This window comes from Bos indicus, chromosome 10 (assembly GCF_029378745.1).
Source record: "Bos indicus isolate NIAB-ARS_2022 breed Sahiwal x Tharparkar chromosome 10, NIAB-ARS_B.indTharparkar_mat_pri_1.0, whole genome shotgun sequence".
In the NCBI taxonomy this organism is placed as follows: domain Eukaryota; kingdom Metazoa; phylum Chordata; class Mammalia; order Artiodactyla; family Bovidae; genus Bos; species Bos indicus.
In genome coordinates, this window is record NC_091769.1 from 89,210,765 (window position 1) to 89,227,754 (window position 16,990).

The window sequence follows — 16,990 nt, forward strand, 5'->3', positions numbered from 1 at the left end:
AGTGTGTGGGGCTGGGCCTCAGGAACTAGCAGCTGAGTGTTGAGGACAGTGGGTGCCCTTGTGGGGTCACTTAGCCGACCGTGACCGTGGAGGCAGGCAGCTGAGGATGCCTGGGCAGGTGGTCTCCTAGAGCTGCCGGCTTCCTGGAGAAGTGCTGTTGGCAAGAGACGGGAGGGTGGGGGTGTGGAGGAGACAGGGCCTAGATATGCCAGTCTCCTGAATAACAGCAGTGGCTACAAGCTTCCCAGCCCTTCCTGTGTGCCATGAGCTCTCAGAAGTGCTCTTTGTGTGTGGTTGCGTGTGACTGTCACAGTGATCCTAAGATACTTTACATGTGACATGCAGATATTTTACAGGAAAAGGCACAGAATAGTTAACTTGCTTAATATCCCAGTTAGCAAGAGACAGGGCTGGGATTTGCATTCAGATTTTGGATTATTTAGAGCAATGGTAAACATGAAAATTACCTGGGGACTTCCCTCGTGGTCCATTGGCTAAGACTCCGCACTCCCAGTGTGGAGTGCCCTGGTTCCATCTTTTGTCAGGGAACTAGATCCCTGCAGCTAAGAGTTTGCCTGCTGCAACGAAGACCCTGTGTAGCCAAATAAATAATAAAACAGTTAAAGTCACCTGGAAAGCTAATGAATGCGATCCAGTCTAACTGAAGTAAGACGTTGCTCCTAGGTAATCTGATAGGACCAAAGTTTGAAAACCATGTTTTCAAGGAAAGTGAAGGGACTTGAAAGCAGCAGTATTAACCACTATTGTATACCTCCCATGATGGAAGGGAGGATGGGATGAATGATCCCCACTTCGCCTGAGTTCCCATGGCACCTTAGATCACAGAGCTAGTGGAGCCTGCCTCATAATACCCTATTCAATAGCCAGCTGTTTATTGTCCCCCACGTGTCCACACTGGCCACTGTGGGCTAGAAGGACAGGGAGAGCCATACTCTTGAGAACAGAGTATGCCTGCACCCCACTACCTGGCATCCTGTATGCGCTCATAAGCTTTGTTATTAGAATCAGCATTTCAGACATGGAAAGGACCCAAAGTTGCTGAGCTCTCTGGGCACCTAAGTTTTGAATCTCTTCCATATGAGCTTATTCAGACCTGAACCCCTGCAGTGATGAGGAACTCGTTGCTCCTTTAGCCATTCCGTTTTAGCAGCACTGAATGTTCACAAGCTCTTCTTTATTCTGAGTCACTATAGCTTTCACCACCTGTATTGCTTCCAGCCCTTGGAGACGCACAGAATAGATCTAATTACACTCCCAGTGTTTGAAGACAGGGCTTTTGTCTTTAAGGATTTTCTTTTCTAAAGGCCAAAACATCTCTAGTTTCTTTGGGCATTCTCATACAAGGGTTTTAAGTTCTTTCATCCAGGTCATTGTTCTCTGAAAAATGACAGTTTTCTTTGCATCCTTGCCCACACCACATACAGGTTCATGGACACGTTGCAACCAGTTCATGTTACACTGCAGCTTTTTTCTAGACTTCCTACATCTATTAATGACCTTACTTTTATATAATGACTACAGTATTAAATTGAACTTAACATCACTGAGAACTTCTACTATTTCACGTGTACTGCTGCTAAGCCACTTCTTTCCCTTTTGTATGTGTGCAATTGGTGTATTTGACGTGGGGCCATGCTTTAATTTTGTCAAATTCATCCCTGGATTTTTAAAATCCAGAACACCATAGCCTAGTTGGACACAATTATTTCATTTAACATATCCGAAGTCCTTTCCAGCTTCATGTCACTCTTGAATAAAGAGCTATTTTAGAGAAGTTCATAACATTTGGAGAGCAAGGACTTTCTCTTCTTTGGGAAGAGTCTTTTCCAGAAGCCATAATTGCTGATGCTTTACCCCTTAGGGGCTTCCTTGGTGGCTTAGATGGTAAAGCATCTGCCTGCCATGCAGGAGACCCAGGTATTATCCCTGGGTTGGGAAGATCCCCTGGAGAAGGCAATGACAACCCACTCCAGTACTCTTGCCTGGAAAATCCCATGGATGGACGAGCCTGGTAAGATACAGTCCATGGGGTGGCACAGAGTTGGACACGACTGAGTGACTTCACTTTTAACCCTTGGAGTGACATGCTTGACTTTCTCATTCTTTCATGGTATTCATGAAAAAGAAACCCCACCCCACCTCCATCACCCTGCCCCCCCCCACCCTGCCCTCCCAGGTAGACCAGATTGAGAAGGTGGCTGCAGACATTCTTTCTTCTTCCCTGTGGCTATGCCATATAGATGCCATGGGTGACTCATGGATGCCTCTGAAGAAATATTTCCTGTTCAGTCCAGGCACCATGCTGTAAGAACAGAGTTGGTCTAGAGGCAAATACTGAGTGAGCTAATACAGTAACATCCTGCACAGGGCTTAGTGCTGAGGATGGAGTGTGGTGGCATCATGGAGGGACCAACCCAGAAGCACTTGCCCTAGAGAACTAGCAACAGGTGTTCCTCTGGACGCCATCACGATCATCAGCCCAACTATTCACTCTGTCCCTAGTATTGTGCAGGGCTTGTGGAAAAGCCAACATCGTGAATGCAAACGGTTGAACTTCCCAAGTGTCAGTGTCAGTTCACGACTGCTGTTGGGTGATTCGGCAAAGCCTTGTTTCATGACTACCTTTTTGATTAGGGGTGGTGGTCTCTGGATATCAGTTTGGACCATTGAAAATTGTCATTTTTGTAGGTCAAAACCAGTCACATATCAGCAGGTTCATATGGTTCATCTCAGTAAGGAGTTGCTTGGCCTCTTCAGAGGTCAGCTTGGTTCATAGAAACTCTATGTCTTGGAGTGGGAATAGTTATTAGTTATCTTCTAAAACCTCACTGTGACTCTCTTCTATGGCATTCTGGCAAGTGACGCGTCCCCTGTCATTCCACCCTCATCTTGCTGAATGTACTTGCTCTTTTAACTTGCATGTGCAACTTTAAAAATGTTTGAAGACAGCACTCATGTCCTTATCTAGCTCTCATGTTTGGGCTGTACACAGCTGTTCCTTCAGCCATTCTGCATGTGACGTGCTTTTGGAACTCCCACCATCCGATTCTTCTCCCATGGACCTTCCCACCTCCTTAATGCCCCTCCTAATATATGGCAATGTTCTCTGAACCCAGACCCTAACTTTGGTAGTCAGTGCTGAGAAGAAGTGGAACTGGTGCCTTCTTTTTACTTGTGATTTTTTTGAGGGTTTGTGGGGAGTGTGGGAGGTTGTGCTTAAGAGCCACAATTTCTATTTACCCTCTTAAAATTAAATTTTGCTTTTGTCCACTCACATCTTTGGGACCCTGATTCTCAAGGCTAACGGGTTAGATATTTCTTTCTGCTCTGGTTCATTACAACATCCAGACAGCATGTCATGGATGTTCTCAGCCAAGTCATTTGTCAAAATGCTAAGCAGGTCAAGGCTCTGCTGTAAGCCACCGGAGAACCCCAGGTAGGACAAGGAAACTGAAGTCCATGATGAAGGTCATGATGCCGGTCAGGGAATTGCCTGGGGAAGGGATGGTCTGAGACACAGCTGTGGAGGTGGGTGGAGTTTTCCTTCAGGCCCCGCCTCCTTCCTTTTAAGCTTCTCCCTCTTGCCCCGGGGCAGTAGACATCCTCAGCCTGTGGCTGCGTGTCTTCATCCTTCCTTCTCACACGTCCTTGTGCCATTCCTGTCTCTGAAGAAAGATCTTAAGCTTGGCTTCCTGATGGCCTCAGGAACAAGGCAGTGCAATGACAGGGGCCTGAGTGCAGTTTGTGTTCAGAGTTGAATTTTAATGAGGGAAGTGGCTTCAGTTCAGTTCAGTTCAGTCGCTCAGTCGTGTCTGACTCTTTGCGACCCCATGAATCGCAGCATGCCAGGCCTCCCTGTCCATCACCAACTCCCGGAGTTCACTCAGACTCATGTCCATCCAGTCAGTGATGCCATCCAGCCATCTCATCCTCTGTCGTCCCCTTCTCCTCCTGCCCCCAGTCCCTCCCAGCATCAGAGTCTTTTCCAATGAGTCAACTCTTTACATGAGGTGGCCAAAGTACTGGAGTTTCAGCTTCAGCATCATTCCTTCCAAAGAACACCCAGGGCTGATCTCCTTCAGAATGGACTGGTTGGATCTCCTCGCAGTCCAAGGGACTCTCAAGAGTCTTCTCCAACACCACAGTTCAAAAGCATCAATTCTTCGGCGCTCAGCTTTCTTCACAGTCCAACTCTCACATCCATACATGACCACAGGAAAAACCATAGCCTTGACTAGACGGACCTTTGTTGGCAAAGTAATGTCTCTGCTTTTGAATATGCTATCTAGGTTGGTCATAACTTTCCTTCCAAGGAATAAACATCTCTTAATGGCCTAGTAACCCCCAGAAAGGACCCAGGAAGGGAAGAGCTTCATATTTTAGTAGAAGCTGGGGATGGAGATGGAGGAGAGGGAGACGGTGACCAGTTATTTAAAACAGTTGCCCTGGGGGCTCCTTCAGTCATGCTGTACCAGGATCATAAATGAAGTTGAATTCATGTCCAGGCACTATTTTCTGGTCCTGAATTGTTCAAGATGTGTCTTCTTGCTTCTCCACCAGCACTGAATTAAGACAGGGTAGCTAGTAGTTATCACAGTTATCATGCAGCCTGGAGAATCCATCTGCTGGTTTAGCATCTGCATTTCACTGCTTCCTAAGTAGTGAGATTTTGGCTCTAGGTCTTAGCTTCCTTACCTGTAAAATCTACATTACAACAATGCCTTTCCCACAGAGATGTATTTAATGTTACGTGACACTTAGCATGTCTGGTATATGTTAAACAGTCAACAAATACTAGCCACTGTTACAGTTCTGTCCTTTTACCAAGCTAACTGAATTTCCTCTCTTTTAAGTGCTTAACATGCTACAATGCGTATTTTTTTCTATCCCCTTCCCTCTTTTCCAAATTCACGGTCACTCCGCAGACACAGGGTCACTGAGGGCTTCTCTTTTTGTCAAGCCCCACCCCTTGCTACCTTCACCATCTCCTTAGCTCCTCCGGAAATATTGGGGTGGATGTTTCCATTACCTTCTGATTTTATGTAATTACTCTTTTTAAAAGTCCTTGTCGCTTCATAAAAATTCAACATTGGCACTTGGCACTTACAGCAATTAGTGACATTTCATTTCTCCACTTCAGTATGGAAAAAGAGATGATATGTGTGGATTTTACAGGGGGAGAAAAGTTATCCTGCAAGTGAATGAGAGAGAAGTCTTGGCAAAGATAACTTGCTTTTTTTCCTTCCCGCATCTTTTCTCCTCCCCCATGAATGACTTCCTCCCTCCCCTGAAATACTTTCTCCAATTACTCAGCCAGAATGAAGGAAGGAAGAAGGATTAAAAACCATCAGAGGGGAGTGGGTTATTACAGGTTTAAGGGGGAGACAGTATTAGCTTCAGTGATGGAGGCCTTCCACTTCTGGCCTGCCTCCTGAACAGTGCATCTTCTTCGCCTGTTCCAGTAAATGGTCTCTATTCTCTATATTAGTCATTTTCATGACAGGCTTCATAATGGCCACAGCCGCTTACAGATGACTGCTTTTGTAGCCATTCCATTCTCTCCAGCTGCAACTACCTCCACAGGGATTTTCCCAAAAGGTGTAACATAGTTTAGAGGGCCATATGTGTATTTTGCATATAATCTACATAGGATTTGCAGCCTGTTCTAAGGTACTTTCTACTTCGTATATCTTACCTATTGGCAGTCTTTTTCTCTTCTTGTTCTTGACCCTGTGGACCATGATCCATGGGACTCCTCTGTCCATGGGCTTCTCCAGGCAAGAATACTGGAGTGGGTTGCCGTGCCCTCCTCCAGGGGATCTTCCTGACCCAGGGATCGAACCCATGTCTTCTGCATTGGCAGGCGAGTTCTTTACCACTAGCGCCACCTGGGAAGCCCATGAACCACAGATAGATAGGCACAGAAAGTGAGGTAGACAGCACTAGAAATTGCCATGTCCTCCTCCAGGGAGAAAGAGTGAAAGAAAGAATGAAAAATATCAGACATCTTCATGGGATCCAGAATGGTCCCTGAACCCAACTAGGTAGCACTTTGACAGAGTGTGACATCTAGCTAGGAGACATTTCAGTTGCTTTCTAATTTTTATAATAATTTTTTTTAAAGGCATTGTAGTTCCATAAGAACTCTGTATAGAAAATTCTCCATATTCTGATGATCAAAGGCTCGTCCTAGGCCAGTCCCTATTCCTTGCCCTCCTTAGATGAGATTTTATGGAATTGGCTTTCGAAGCTTTACTGAAGGTCTTTTGAAATCCACAACCCATGGTGGGATTGTTTTGGACAAACATGGTGGGTTTTCCTTTGCTTCCCTGAGCCCCCCATTCCAACCCATGTCTTGTCTTTCAGCATCCCTTGAATATCAGGCTCAGATTAAATGCTGAGCTCCAAGTCCAGCTAGGTGCTAGTGCCAGGGCCTGATGTGTGGTCTGAGGGGCTGCTGCTGACCTTCTGTCTCTGAGATTAACAAGAAGCCCCCCTCCTCTTTTTCTCATCAGCCACACACATATCACACAGCTAGCATAGATTGCTTTTCCTTCCTTGTTAATTATATCCTCAGTGAAGGCTTTTTTTTTTTTTTTTGAGCATTATTTTTCTGTATCTATATTGGAAAGCCATATAGTTCCTTTTTCTTTTTGAATGTAAAATTTTACTTTAATGTTGGAATATGCATGAAAAAAAAGAAACTCTGGGGTACTTTAATAATCCCCATCCCTCCCAGATTAAGACTCAGGGCTCTGGCCCCTTTTTATTTGAGGCTTCATTCACTTATATGGGCACAGACTCTTCTCTTTCAAGAAGGGGAGATGATACACTTTTACATTTGTTCTGACTCTCTTGCAGAATTATTCCTGTAATGTTAAATGCACCTTAGACTTTTTGCTTCAGTGATTCTTCTGTTTCTCCAGCTTATCATGCCTAAAACAGAATTCATTATCACCCTCATTCCAGATCCATCTCCCAACTCCATCCCACCTTCCTGTCTCTGACTGCGCCTCACTCAGTCTGCCATCCATTCGTCCCCTGAAGCATCTCATCGGTCACCCAAAGCCTGTTGAATCCTTTTCGCCTTTTCCTTCCTGCTGCCTCGATACTAATTTCGGCCCTCTGCCTATGACAGATCTCTGTGCCTCTCTCTCTTTCCCCTCTAATCCATCCTGTCCACACCATTGCCAACACGATCTTCCCCAACGTCATTTTCCCAAGGGCATTCTCCTGCCCGTGAGCCGTCGGTGTCTCCCATCAGCTGCAAGATCAAGTCCTTTCTTCTTAGCCTGGAAACTCCAGGCCTTCATACAATGGTCCTTAAGATCACCTTTCACTTCTTCCTTCTGTGAACCATTTGTGTGTGTTCATTGTTATTTTTGATTTAGGTCATACCTGAATGGTCTAGTGGTTTTCCCTACTTTCTTCAATTTAAGTCTGAATTTGACAATAAGGAGTTCATGGTCTGAGCCACAGTCAGCTCCCGGTCTTGTTTTTGCTGACTGTATAGAGCTTCTCCGTCTTTGGCTGCAAAGAATATAATCAGTCTGATTTCAGTGTTGACCATCTGGTGATGTCCATGTATAGAGTCTTCTCTTGTGTTGTTGGAAAAGGGTGTTTGTTATGACCAGTGCATTTTCTTGGCAAAACTCTATTAGTCTTTGCCCTGCTTCATTCTGTATTCCAAGGCCAAATTTGCCTATTACTCCAGGTGTTTCTTGACTTCCTACTTTTGCATTCCAGTCCCCTATAATGAAAAGGACATCTTTTTTGGGTGTTAGTTTTAACACCCAAACAGTGGAAGTGAGAAATAGATTTAAGGGCCTAGATCTGATAGATGGAGTGCCTGATGAACTATGGAATGAGGTTCGTGACATTGTACAGGAGACAGGGATCAAGACCATCCCCATGGAAAAGAAATACAAAAAACCAAAATGGCTGTCTGGGGAGGCCTTACAAATACCTGTGAAAAGAAAAGAAGCAAAAAGCAAAGGAGAAAAGAAAAGATATAAACATCTGAATGCAGAGTTCCAAAGAATAGCAAGAAGAGATAAGAAAGCCTTCTTCAGCAATCAATGCAAAGAAATAGAGGAAAACAACAGAATGGGAAAGACTAGAGATCTCTTCAAGAAAATCAGAGATACCAAAGGATCACTGACCTGGAGCCAGACATCCTGGAATGTGAAGTCAAGTGGGCCTTAGAAAGCATCACTACGAACAAAGCTAGTGGAGGTGATGGAATTCCAGTTGAGCTATTCCAAATCCTGAAAGATGATGCTGTGAAAGTGCTGCACTCAATATGCCAGGAAATTTGGAAAACTCAGCAGTGGCCACAGGACTGGAAAAGGTCAGTTTTCATTCCAATCCCAAAGAAAGGCAATGCCAAAGAATGCTCAAACTACCACACAATTGCACTCATCTCACATGCTAATAAAGTAATGCTCAAAATTCTCCAAGCAATATGTGAACCGTGAACTTCCTGATGTTCAAGCTGGTTTTAGAAATGGCAGAGGAACCAGAGATCAAATTGCCAACATCTGCTGGATCATGGAAAAAGCAAGAGAGTTCCAGAAAAGCATCTATTTCTACTTTATTGACTATGCCAAAGCCTTTGACTGTGTGGATCACAATCAACTGTGAAAAATTCTGAAAGAGATAGGAATACCAGACCACCTGACCTGCCTCTTGAGAAATCTGTATGCAGGTCAGGAAGCAACAGTTAGAACTGGACGTGGAACAACAGACTGGTTCCAAATAGGAAAAGGAGTACGTCAAGGCTGCATATTGTCACCTTGTTTATTTAACTTCTATGCAGAGTACATCATGAGAAATGCTGGACTGGAAGAAGCACAAGCTGGAATCAAGATTGCCGGGAGAAATATCAGTAACCTCAGATATGCAGATGACACCACCCTTATGGCAGAAAGTGAAGAGGAACTCAAAAGTCCCTTGATGAAAGTGAAAGAGGAGAGTGAAAAAGTTGGCTTAAAGCTCAACAGTCAGAAAATGAAGATCATGGCATCTGGTCCCATCACTTCATGGGAAATAGATGAGGAAACAGTGGAAACAGTGTCAGACTTTATTTTTGGGGGCTCGAAAATCACTGCAGATGGTGACTGCAGCCATGAAATTAAAAGACGCTTACTCCTTGGAAGGAAAGTTATGACCAAGCTAGATAGCATATTCAAAAGAAGAGACATTACTTTGCCAACAAAGGTTCATCTAGTCAAGGCTATGGTTTTTCCTGTGGTCATGTATGGATGTGAGAGTTGGACTGTGAAGAAGGCTGAGCACCAAAGAATTGATGCTTTTGAACTGTGGTGTTGGAGAAGACTCTTGAGAATCCCTTGGACTGCGAGGAGATCCAACCAGTCCATTCTAAAGGAGATCAGCCCTGGGATTTCTTTGGAAGGAATGATGCTGAAGCTGAAACTCCAGTACTTTGGCCACCTCATGCGAAGAGTTGACTCATTGGAAAAGACTCTGATGCTGGGAGGGATTGGGGGCAGGAGGAGAAGGGGATGACAGAGGATGAGACGGCTGGATGGCATCACTGACTGGATGGACATGAGTCTGAGTGAACTCCGGGAGTTGGTGATGGACAGGGAGGCCTGGCGTGCTGCGATTCATGGGGTCGCAAAGAGTCAGACATGACTGAGCGACTGATCTGATCTGATCTAATTGTTATTTTTACACCATCTGTTACATACCTACCATGTGCCTGGCAGTGTCCTAGGTATTCCAGAAAGGCAACAGGAGAATCCTTACAAAAGCAGTTAGTGGTCTTGAGAGCTAGTGGTGTTACCAGGAATGTCCTTCATTGCTCTCAATCCTAAACTGTCTTCCAAGATGGATTTTAAATCCCACTTTCCTCCAGAAACTCTTGCTGTACACCCAGGGCCCTCCTCACAATCCTTACGGATCTTATTGTCTGAATCAGTTGTTTGACACTTAACAATTACCCATCAATCGTTCCTCATTCACTCACAGAATACACACTGAGCACCTCCTGTGTGTCAGGCACTAGGCTTCACGTTGTCTCACACATCAGTATATTTTTACAGTCTAAAAATAACAGCAGTAACTCTTATGTAGCCCTTAGCATGTACAGGCCCTGCTTTACATACATTCATTTATTTAATCCTCAAAACAAACTTTGGATCTGGCATGATAATTATCCCTATTTTACAGATGGGAAGTCAAGGAACAGAGACGTGTAGCAACTTTCCTGGTGTCACAAACTAGAAAATAACGAAGGTGGGATTCAAATCTGAGGCCCTTGATCTTAGCCCCTATCCTTCACTGTCAGGTACCCTATGTGCATATATGTCTCTGTATGACTTTGTATGTGTGTGTAAATGTAAACACGCGTGCACACACCTTCCCAATCAGACTCTAAACTTTTAGAGGTTGGCAACTTTGTACCACACTTGTTTGCGTCTCACTGCCTTATGCAGTGTTTACCTACAGTAGGTACTGGACTCGTTTGATGGTCATTTCTTCCATTCACTTTTGGCGGGGACTTGAGGCCTTTTTCCAGCAAGTAGGAGTGTTTGGGAGTGGAAGGAAGGGGAGAAACAGAATTTCATAATAGACCTAGACCCTCCGGAATTCCTGGTTTCCAGTTCTTAATTCTGCAATCCTCGGGGGTAGATTTGTATAAGAGGAGATACTAATGTAAAAGCTCATGAAAGTGGATTAAAATCCCCTTCTCAAAAAGCAAAATAAAACTCAAACCACATTATGGTTACAGTTTTCTCCCCTGTCTTGTGCTATTTCTTCTTACACTTGATTCTGTCTGTTTTGCTTTGTTGCCTACAACACATCAGGATCCCAGATTTACATTCCTGGCCTAATATTTCTAGTTCAGATTTTTTATAAGTTGAAGAATATGTACATTTATTTTAATCACAAGACTGCAACTACATATGTAGCTTAATAAAACCCGATAAGTACATAGATCCACCATAGGGTTCCATTAAATATCCGGTTCCTCTTAGTGCATTTATCATACAGTTTAATTTACCAAAATTTGATTTATGTGTCACTCTAAAGGGGTAGCTCGCAAGTTCTAGTGAGCATGAGAATCACTAGTGCAACTTACTCAAAATTCAGGTCCTTCCCCAACTCCTCCCCGAGATTCTAACTCATTCGGACGTGGGTGGGGTCCAGGAACGTTGCTGTTAGTAAGTATCCCCAGGTGGTTAATGCAGGTGTCAGTGAAACGTGCTCTGGGAAACACTGCTTTAAAGATCCACATGTGGTACATAAATGGGACCCGACTCTAGGGGTTTCTCCTTGGCTTTGAATACCCTCTTGCTATCAAGTATCCCATTTCTTCTTCAGTTACAGGTGTAAAATATTGGTCTTTTCTTTTAAAAAATATCTCCTCAGTGGATACATGTATATGTATGGCTGAATCCCTTTGCTGTCCACTGATGTCTATTAACATTGTTAATCTGCTATACTCCAATATAAAATAAAAGGTTTAAATGGAAAAAAAAAAGTCCCATTTAACAGAATAATAAAAAAAAAAGAAATATCTCCCCCGGCTTTATTGAGATAATTGACATATAACTTTGTGTAAACTTAACATATAAACTGTGTTAATTAGATACAGGTTGCAAACACCTTCATTTCATCACATAATTACCATTTCTTTTTTATGGTGAAGACATTTAAGATCTACTCTCTAGCATTTATACTTCAAGTGCATAATATAGTACTGCTGCTGCTGCTGCTGCTGCTAAGTCACTTTAGTCTTGTCTGACTCTGTGCGACCCCACAGACGGCAGCCCACCAGGCTCCCCGTCCCTGGGATTTTCCAGGCAAGAACACGGGAGTGGGGTGTATTGCCTTCTCCGACTATGGTCCTATTGCCCTTTTATTTTTAACCTGCATCTTAGGGACCTCTTTAGATCTTCCTATTCTCGTTTCTTGCTCTTGACAACTGCCCTGTGAATTCACACACCTATTCTCCTCCTCTTCCCCCTCCCACATGCCCCACCTGTCTGCCTCAGGCCCTCCCTCTTAGTGTGCTTGATTTGGATGCTGAAGGCAATGGCTTGCTCCAGAAACTCCAGGCATTTTATGAACAGTCACTTCTGCCGAGGTTTCTTAATCCTTTCTTCTTTCTTATTATGGCTTCCCTGGTGGCTCAGACGGTAAAGCGTCTGCCTGCAATGTGTCTTTCTTATTATCCCCTCCCAAAAATGACCAATAGTTAATTTTTAAAATAAAACATGAGAATGACTTGCTTTGGCATGATTCCATTCCTCCATGAGTACTAATATGCCAGGCCTTGAGAAATGAATGTCAGAAATGTGCATTTAAAATATGACTATAGTTTAATGAAATTTGTTGAAAAAATGCCTCCATGACATTTATGGCACATGGTATATCTATGTATTTAATATATCATTGATCTTTAAAAAGTCAGTTGCTTGACCCATATTTTGCCTCTGATTACTTTTCTAAATCTCTAGTAATCTCCAAAAACATTTAGAGATTTCCATATTTTAGAGATTTTTCTCCTTTATTAATCCCCTATATCCCTGAATTTTACTCTGGGGAAAGGATCTCCAAATATCTCCAGCAATAATAAAAACAGTGGAAGAGCAGATAGCCAGCACAGTTGGCTACTGGTTGGAAATCTTTTCTTTTAATAGGTTTATCAGGGCTTATGCTTTCCTTGAAGTAATGAGTTCTTAAGAGCCTTGTTGGACTTCAGTAAGAACATAGCAAGAGGTTGTGCTATTTATTGGGACTTCGTGTACCTTCTTTAATCCTTTCAGTGCTCGGCTAGGCCTCTGTGATCAAACATGAGGGACTTTCTAGGAAAAGTTGGTGCTGGAGGGAAGGGATGTGGTCGTCGCTGGGCGAAGGCCAGGATCATACGGAGATGTTTCAAGCTGTCTAACTTGAAAGCAGACACCCATGTGGTATGTTCAGTGTGGTTCAATTTTTGTAGAAAAGACAACTGTATCTAGGGTGGACAGTGTTGGATGGTAAACTCTGGATGCGAGACTACAACTGATTTCTTTCTCTTCTGAATTTTCCAAAGTTTCTACAGTGATCACTGTATGAATTTCTATTGCAAGCTATTTGAAAGAAAGAAACCTACTTTGCCCACATCTGGAGTCTCTTTCCCAAGGGACCTAATGTCTCATAGATTTGTCTCAAATCCTACCTACTGCATAGATCAGTGGCGATGTGGCCCGCAGGTTCAGCAAACAAAAGACTGTCCTTGAACTGGATGGCCCTGGACACCCTGCCCTGCGTCTCAGGGCTCGTTGCATGCTCCTGCGTACATGTGGGTGCCCCCCGCCACTCCTGCTCGGGCATTAAGGGGAGATGGCCTTCCATGTGGGGTTCTAACTTTGTCTTCTTTCTTTTCTCCTTCCCCTCTCTTCTCCCCCTCCTTCAAGGCCTCTCCCACCTCATGATGAGTGAACAAGGTAGGTGCTCTGGGCTCACGGTGCTGCAGCTGCCTGAACTGCTTGCCTTCATGCCTCTGGCTGGTTGCTGAGAGCCCGCATCATCCCCTGCAGGCCGTTTGCTGCCTGTTTCTCCTGCCAGGGGCCAGGCTGGGGGCCGGGCCACCCTGTGGTGGGGTGGGGTGGGGGGCACCTTTCCCATCGCATCGAGGTTCCCCCTGCACCCCCATCATCCCCTTGGCTTCTCCATTCCACTCCCCCATTTGTCATCCTGGGCGCTGGCCCTGCTGGGCTGCCTCCCAGAGAGAAGCATGAAACAAGCCATGACGGTGTCGATAATGGGGGTGAATGAAGCTAATTTCAGAGCACCAGAGCGTTTAACTTCTTCCCTAAGCCTCATGCTGGGGCCCCAGGTTGGGGGAGAGGCGTTGGGCTTCTCTGAATTTCACTCTTGAGTAAAGGTTTGATTTTTGTCTTCCCCTCCATCCCCCTGCCCATTGTAATGACTTTCAGCCCTAGCCACTATCCCCACCCCACCCCCACCTCGACCTCCAGTGGTCAAAGGAAGCCCTTGGGGATTTGACTGTTTTCAGTTTTGTATAAAAGCAAAACCACTGAAAGAACATGCTAATGTCCTGATGGCAGGGTTCTAACTCATTATACACCCTGAAGAAAACGGCATATAAAGATCTGTAAATTCCGCATCTGCAACCTAAAATATTCAATTATGCAGGGAATGAACTGAGCAGGAAATTCAGCTCAGCTAAGCACAGGGTGGGCTGTGAATGAAGCCTTTTTCTCCTAAATAAAAATTTTCCATATTATCAGCCTAAATCAGGATTCAAGAAGTGAGCCTACTTCAAATTGTCTTTTTCGTCACTGTTCAATTGCTACTATTGTGTTTCTTCTGCGTTTTGGGGTGATTGCAAGATTGGTCTACCTGGCCTGGCCCTGACTCCGAAAGACTGTACTTTAATTTCTCTTGTCTATTTCTTTTCAAAATACACATGGGACTCACTGCCTGTGTTCAAGGACCAAAGAGAAGGGGAGGAGGTGTATTTCCATGTTCTGCTGATTTTCTTGGTCTTTTGAGGAGGGTGGGGCGGCACTGAAGGGCAATTGCCCCGTCCCCGACACCCCCATTTTCTTACACAGGATTCATCAGACAGTGTTGCCATAAAAAGGAGTATATGATCAGAACAAGGAACCACCCAGGTCTGAGGGAAGTTTTGTCCAGGAAGCTGCGGAGGTGGACAGTTGAGGGCATTTCTGACTTGATAAGGCAGGACAGAAGGAAGCACACTTTCCCAATAAAACTGTATCCTCTAGACCTGAGCCACGACCTGTGATGTGGATATTGGACATTTCAGTGAAGACACGATCTCGTATAGAGCAGATGTCAAGGAACAGAGCTAGAGGGGTTGGTTGAATTCTCCAGCAAGAGGTTGGGGTGAAGCCTCTCCATTCTTGTAGGTGAGTGAGGGACGCTGTCTCCCCACAGCAGGTTACCATGAGGTGAGTATGAGCAAGGAGCGCTCTTTATGTCGCCCAAGTATATCCGGATAGTTTGAGAGAGTTACGCATATCTCTACAGAGTGTGATAACCCACTCTCTAGGAATGCTAGAATTCAGCGGCCCCACTTTGATAACAGGTTCCACCAGGAAAAGCAGGCCCTCAGAGTCCCAGTGAGAAGATGCTTCTACATTTCCTTGTCTCGTCCTCCCAGCTGCCCTTTAAGAGTTCTAGATTTTCTAGTGGCTTGGAGGTCTGAGGGTATTCATACGGCTGATGTCATAGGGTAGAGTCTAGGTTGATGAGACAGGCTGGTGGCGACCTCTTTAATCCTGACTTATTTCAACCCACTGATACAGCATGGGCATTTTGGAGGGCTAAATTCCAACCCTGGTGTGAAAAGTATCTGGAGAACCTCTGGTGTGTAACTTCCCCACTTTTCCACCTACTATTCAACTTCTTGCCCAGCACTGAAGCATTTAAGAGTAGAAAATTCAGACACACCCATGGACGCGTGCTCTGGGGGGCAGGGGTAAGTCAGGAAACTTCTAGAAAAAGAGTCTTTAGGCAATGACGTAGTGACAAACATGGGTATTGTGAATTCCCCTTTAGAAAGGCTTTCAAGAAAGGATGCGGAATTCTTCTGGGTCGTCAGTGCCACTAAGATTTTAAGGTGCAATTTTTCAGTTCAAGTTTTTAAAGAAGGTCCTTTGACCCCATCCCTCCCCCTCTCATTCTTTTTCATTTCCCACCCCTTGTCCATTCTTGCCCTTATGATGATTACCTCCCTTCCTTTTCCTTATTCCTTCAACGTGAAAGAAAGAGAAATCTGTCTGGTTCTCACTAAGTCTCCGCGATTTGTTTTTGATCCCTATAAATGTATGTGGAAAAACTTGTGTGTGTACTACCTGTACATGTACGTTACACTCTGGATCCTCATAACTCATATTAACATTGAGAAGATACAGGAGAATTTCGCTTCTCTGAAACGTGGCCCAAACAGTTTTAGTCTGGTTAAGTGCATACGATTTCACACACACGAGGCTATGCATTGCTTCTGCATGCAGACTTGTCTCTAAGGATGGGACTTGAGAAGAGGCTGACGGGAAAAAGCTTAAGCATGTGCTGGTCACACTGTTTAAGCTTCACATTGTGCATTTGTCTTGTGCTGCCTTCTCAAGGTTGTACTGCTGTTGCCACTACTGTTGTGGGGTTTGTTATGTGTGTTACATTTCTCTGTGTGTCTGCAGCATGCTGATGTTTTACTCTCCCTGCTCTCTCTTTCTCTCTCCTGCCGCCTCCATGGTGGACACCATGCTTCCTCTACTTAATTGGACCTTCATTTCTGTAGGTAGAAGTAAAGGTAGAGATCATTTTATTTTTATCATTATAACTATCAATTTGCCTTCTGAAATATTCATATATCCCTGGGAAATTGTTGATTCTGATGAATACAGTCCAGATTATAATGGTGTTTTAAACAACAACATAAAGAAAAAAAATCGAGGGCTCTCCTTTTCCTTCAAGGTATTTCATGATTGATGGTTGGGGATTGCTCTGAGTTGGCCTGCCTTCCTCTAAATCCGGAATGAGCCTCCCCATTATGGTGTGCTGTTTCTGTCTGAATGTGCTTGTGCACTGTGGGGAAGATATATTTTACTTAGGGTATTCTAAGATCCCCTCCTGTAAATGTATTAAGGGCACAGGAAAGATGCGAAATGACCTGCCAGTGTTTCCATGACCTGGCAATAGCTGAATTCAGGGTGATAGATGAGAATGGGGAGAGGATTGGTGAATGACTAGAAATTGTATAAAATTTGAAATTTGGGTAATATCTGTGGCTCTTTTATCTTCTGTGTTGTATCTCCTGTATTTTGGGGGGAATAAAAGTTTTCTGATTCAGTATGATAAGCTAAGAATGGTGGGACTAGGGGTGTGGAAGAACATAGGGATCCATTGACAGTGGACCCAATGATAATCCATTACGTCATAAAGAGAAAGTGGAGAGACAACGCTG

The 16,990-nt window shown here is 44.3% G+C and overlaps 1 protein-coding gene across 10 annotated transcripts in view; it reads left to right on the forward strand.

Moving 5' to 3' along the window:
* Positions 1-16,990, forward strand: part of NRXN3 (neurexin 3) — a 1,810,124-nt gene that overhangs the window by 125,306 nt on the left and 1,667,828 nt on the right. For 9 of the 10 annotated variants that reach the window (XM_070797936.1, XM_070797932.1, XM_070797934.1 and 6 more), the window contains exon 4: positions 13,452-13,481. The exons of the other annotated variant lie outside the window; for it this stretch is intronic. In XM_070797936.1, coding sequence (XP_070654037.1) covers positions 13,452-13,481 — 30 coding nt within the window. The remainder of the gene's footprint in view (positions 1-13,451; positions 13,482-16,990) is intronic. 10 annotated transcript variants of the gene reach the window in all.